This window comes from Danio rerio, chromosome 3 (assembly GCF_052040795.2).
Source record: "Danio rerio strain M-AB ecotype USA chromosome 3, GRCz13ab, whole genome shotgun sequence".
NCBI lineage: Eukaryota > Metazoa > Chordata > Actinopteri > Cypriniformes > Danionidae > Danio > Danio rerio.
In genome coordinates this window covers 58610001-58615000 of record NC_141023.1, presented here as the reverse complement: position 1 = coordinate 58615000, position 5000 = coordinate 58610001, and the positions used below count along the sequence as shown (strand labels likewise).

The following is a 5000-nucleotide window of genomic DNA, read 5'->3' as shown; positions in this document are numbered from 1 at the left end:
ATTTAGTTTTTAGTGCAAAAGTATCTCCAGCAGAAAAAGACCCTCCACATTTAAAGCTGCAACATCTAAGAAACAAAATCACTGATAAACCAACATCCAAGCCTGCTATAGACCTATACCGTGCAGTGACTTTACTTAATTTCCAAAGAAAAGAGAGATATCCAAAGATGCCTTTCAAGGTGTAAAGAAATTTGTGTTTTTGAAACTAATGAAGACAGCAGAAGCCAATGATTTATTTAAATTATTTAGCCTGACATGTTTACTGCTGCAAAATAGTTAAAATATTTTTTTAAATTAAATATATTTGGTTCAATGGTTAAAAAAGTTGTTGTTTTTATACCTATAGACATTTGAAAAGACTATATTTTAGAGCAGTAATCACAGGACTGTGAAATCGTGATATTTCAAGGTTATCATACCATCAGAGTCTCATCCGAAAACCACTTGTGTTCAGATTGCATAAAGACTCTTCCCTCTTATTTCATCTTGTTCTACATTCACTTTTCTGCAACATAATCAACACAACAAAGAATGAATACAGGGGTGTGTAAGATCTGATGTCTCACGAGATCTAACTGGCACCAAGGCAGTATGAGTGCTGGTTCGAAGCAAGAGCCTAGTTCCAAATCATTTCTTTTTATTTTGACACCAAAATTACTGTCTCTAAAACAGGAAAAGTGTTGAAGCCAAAACATGGCTCTGCTAGAAGTAAGAACTACAGGGGTTACCGTGACCAATAAGATAAGCAGAAACTGTTTTGAGCGGCTTATTTTAAAATTGCAGCAGAACATGTTAGTGAACACATTATTGCTTCTAATCTCTGTCTTATTAAATTGCGGTGCGCTCCATGAGCAGGTTATTATCACCCATAATCTATATCTACAATTGAAGTCAGAATTTTTAGCCCTCCTGTAACAGATTTTTAATTTTCATGTTTTTTCACCAATTTCTGTTTAATGTTTGCAGTTGGATTACATGCGTGTACAACTAACTACCTGAACTACTGGAAGTGATCAAAATGTCACAAACTCTAATCAGACTATGCATGCGCATTTAGTTATTATTGTCCAGTCAGATTAAATAAAACCATTAAACTGTCCCTGTTAGGGCTCCACGATATTGGAAAAATGTAACATTGCACTATTTTGTTAATCTGCATTAAATATTGTTACATGAAAACAATTGCTGACTTGAATATCTTTATTTTGAAAGAATTTCTATATTTAGATTGTGTAAATTATAATAAACAATCTACAAGCATGTATAAATACAATAAAGAAAAATATACAAATTAAGTATGTAATGTTTTATTGTGTTACAGGGAGTTTAACAGTGATCAGGTAAACAGTAATTGAATGATCAAGTGCAAAATAATACTGTGCAGTCTTCGTTATATATAGTTCAATAAAATGAAACCTTATTAAAGTTAATTTCAACAATTTCTACATTGCGTATGCTGCAATGTGAATATTGCGTATGATCACATCGCAATATCTATGCTGAAACCATATGTTGTGCAGCCCTAGTATTATGCTTTTTCAAATATGACCTTTCTTGCAATGTGTACTTTAGCTTTTTGTGAATTTAAACAAAGTATTATGTCAGTAAAACACTGAAATGAGCCTCCAGGAAATCCAGTTTCAATTCTGTAATGAATCTGTAGATCCGTAACACATTTGCATAATACCCTCCTGTCCTCCTTATTGACTGACAGTGAACAAAGTCTCCTGTGACCAGTCCTCAAACACAGGACCCAGCAAGCATTTCTTGTTTTTTAAAAAGATGTCGAATAAACATCTAAACATAGTCATCTTGGCTAAAACAAGGCAAACATTGGGCTGTCAGTGATAATCTAATAAACATCTAAGGTCAAAACTAGTCACCAAATAAACAGAAATGAATGACTACACATATAAAGTTTGTCTAATTGGTCTATTTGACGACTAGTCTAATTTTGGGCTATTTTCAGATGTCTGTTAAGATTTTTACTGTCAGCACAAATTTAGCCTTGTTTTAACCAAGCTGTCTACATTTAGATGTCTATTAGACGTCTATTAAACTCAAAATTGTTTGCTGGGGAGCTTCGTTGTTTTGTCAGCAGATAAAATGTCCAAAAGAAGTGTTTATTGTAGTGTTTAAGTGTTTATTACTATCTATGATCTTGCATACTTAGACACTTGCTTGTATGTAATGATCACGCAGCCATGTGAACTATTGAAATGTGTGTGCGTACATGCACCTATTACATAGCTACCTGATGATATAATGTATCACAGACTTAAATAAAAGCTTCTCATTAGAAATGTTTTGCTCATGTTGTGCCTGTGCAAGATCGGATTTATTAACGAATTAAAGAAAATCCTTACACCAGGTATAAATAGGGCCAAGACATCAAGCAGCTTCATTAAGTGCATCCTGGGTCAAATCAGAAACTGTAAATGTATCATGTTTACTTCTATAAAAAGCTAAAAATTAAAAATCAAGCAGCTTACCTGTCTAAATTCTACAAATCTACAATTTTTTTTCTAGTGTTGCATGCCTGTTAATTAAGAAAAATTAAAGATACAGGTCAACTTTCATCTAAATAATTAAGAGATTTTTAAACACATTTTTAAACATAATCTTTTTAATAACTAATTTCTTATAACTAATTCTTTTGTCTTTGCCATGATGACAGTAAATAATATGTTTCTACTTATTTTGCATGATAGTAATATTCAGCTTAAAGTGCCATTTAAAGGCTTAACTAAGTTATTATGTTACAGTGGTTAATTAATTTTAAGGGGGCTAATTATATTGACAATAAATTTGTTTTAAAAAATGTAAAAACTGATTTTATAATAATTTCTATATTATAGGAAATGCTGTAGGATCCAGAATGATCGCCTTGCTTTGTATAATTGATATCTGATACTGTATTCTGTTTTTGTTTTTATGTTAACTTCTATTAATTGTATACCCCAGTTTTAAGAGACCGCAGGGGAGGTGTGTGGGGGTATTTGAATTGATATGTTTCATTATATAGTTTTTTCAGCCTGTATGTTTTGTAAACAATTAATAAATAAAAAAATAAATAATAAAATTTTAGGAAATGCTGTGAAAACTTCTTTAATCTCTTGTAAAATATATAAAAAATACAATTATTTTAAATTAGGGCTAATAATTTTGACATAATCTCTGCCTAAATATTTTTATACATTCCGATTCTTAAATTAATTTTAAAAGCTTTCTGTATCCAAATTATGAATGGCCGAAAGCCAAATGTGGTTGACAGTGATGGGTGTTTATGGAGTACTTATTTTGCTGTATGTATAGAAACATGCTGTTTTGTGGTTTGTCTGTAAGGTATCAGTGTTACAGCACTCTGCAGACACCTCATAACTCTGAGCGGCAGCGTGAGAAGCAGAAAGGACTCGTCAAACAGACGTTTGAGCTGGATGAGGCTGCTATTGAGCGCCAGGATGAGCAGGTAACTGTCTGACTAAAGTTAAACATTAAACTATAACGTACTGTAAACTGGAACTTAATATAACAGTTTATATGTTTGGTTAGTATTTTCTTATTATTGTTAAAGAATTTTAGTAGGGATGCTCCAATTGATCGGTATTGGCCGATAATCAAATTTCATGACTCGATCGGTTCTCGCTAATTTCTTGAACCAGTCACAAGTGTTTGTTTACATGTTTACAAACAGAGGATGTATAACAACTGCTGTTTATAATTGTAATAATAAATAATAAATATGTTAAACAATGTTTATTTCATTATTTTAAGTTTTAATATTATGGAAAAATGTCTTTTTAATGATAAACTAGTGATGTCTTTAGAATATTTATGTTATAAAGCAGTGTCTGTCTGTGGCAGGATGACCCAAAGAGGCACTCGGTGTCGCTGGATGACACTCCGCGGGGGAGCTGGGCTTCCAGTATATTTGACCTAAAAAACTCCATTCCGGATGCACTATTGCCTTCAGTGCTTGAGCGCACTGCTGCTGAGGAGATGGACAGACGCAACGCTGACAACCGCCAGCAGGGCCGCCACAACCATCTCCTGGGACTCTATCCTGCACCGGATGAGGTCTGAAATTCCTAAAGGTCCACTCAGCTGCCTAGAAATGCACAGCTTTGTTCAATGTATGACACAAGTTCAAGTGAAGCAAGGGGATTCTGACCATTGCCATTTGTGGAGGTTGAGGAAGCTCTCTGTTAAATGTAAAATATCTTCATTTGTGTTCTGATGATAAACAAATGGTTCAGGTGGTTTAAAATGACATAATGAGAGTCAGTAATTGATCAAATAATTAAAATGTTTAGGTGAACTAACGCTTTGAGATTAACTTGTTGATATGAACACGCACAAAAAAAGTAATTTTGTTTTCTGTGGGACTTTAAAAACAGTTTGACACAAAGTAAGAGAACGTAGAAGAGCAAACTAGTCTTATGTGTAGGAGCTGAGTAGTAACACTCAATGCTTTTATGTAGGAGAGCTGTCAACGCTCTAGTTAAAATGCAGACATGTCTCTCTGATGATCCATCTGCCATTTTGTTTAATCTTGTTGAACATATTCTTTGTCCTTTCCTCCGTCTCCCACTCCTCAGCATCCCCTCGCTTTATTTATGTGTACACATTGCATTTCTGATGACTGAGCAAACTTTGCCTTGGCTCTGGCGGAGCCGTTGTCATGATGATGGCTGCTCTGTGTGTTTGACAGGACGAGGCCGTCGAGAGGTGTGCCATTCCAGAAGTGCCCAAGGAGCACAGCGGACAGAGGATCATGGTCAAGTGTTTGTCGCTCAAGTAAGGCTCTCAATAGTGGTTAACTTGCCAACTGCTATGTTGTTGGTCATAAACAAAAGGAAGAAATCCTTGATATATATTTTTATGAACATAAATTGCATTTATGTGAAGCATACTACATACATAATTTAAACTCCAAAGTGATTTATGTAATGCAGTTAAAATTGATGTCAAAATGGTTCCCACACTTCCTGAAAGTATAC

General features: G+C 34.1%; 1 protein-coding gene across 5 annotated transcripts in view; it reads left to right on the top strand.

Moving 5' to 3' along the window:
* The window catches only part of dock6 (dedicator of cytokinesis 6), a 111829-nt gene that overhangs the window by 14915 nt on the left and 91914 nt on the right, over positions 1-5000 (top strand). For all 5 annotated transcript variants that reach the window (XR_015481346.1, XR_015481345.1, XM_087245244.1 and 2 more), the window contains exons 5-7: positions 3346-3469; positions 3865-4077; positions 4712-4797. Coding sequence is in view for 3 of the 5 variants with exons in the window: in XM_087245244.1 (XP_087101370.1) it covers positions 3346-3469; positions 3865-4077; positions 4712-4797 (423 nt within the window). In the remaining 2 variants the exon portion in view is untranslated. The remainder of the gene's footprint in view (positions 1-3345; positions 3470-3864; positions 4078-4711; positions 4798-5000) is intronic.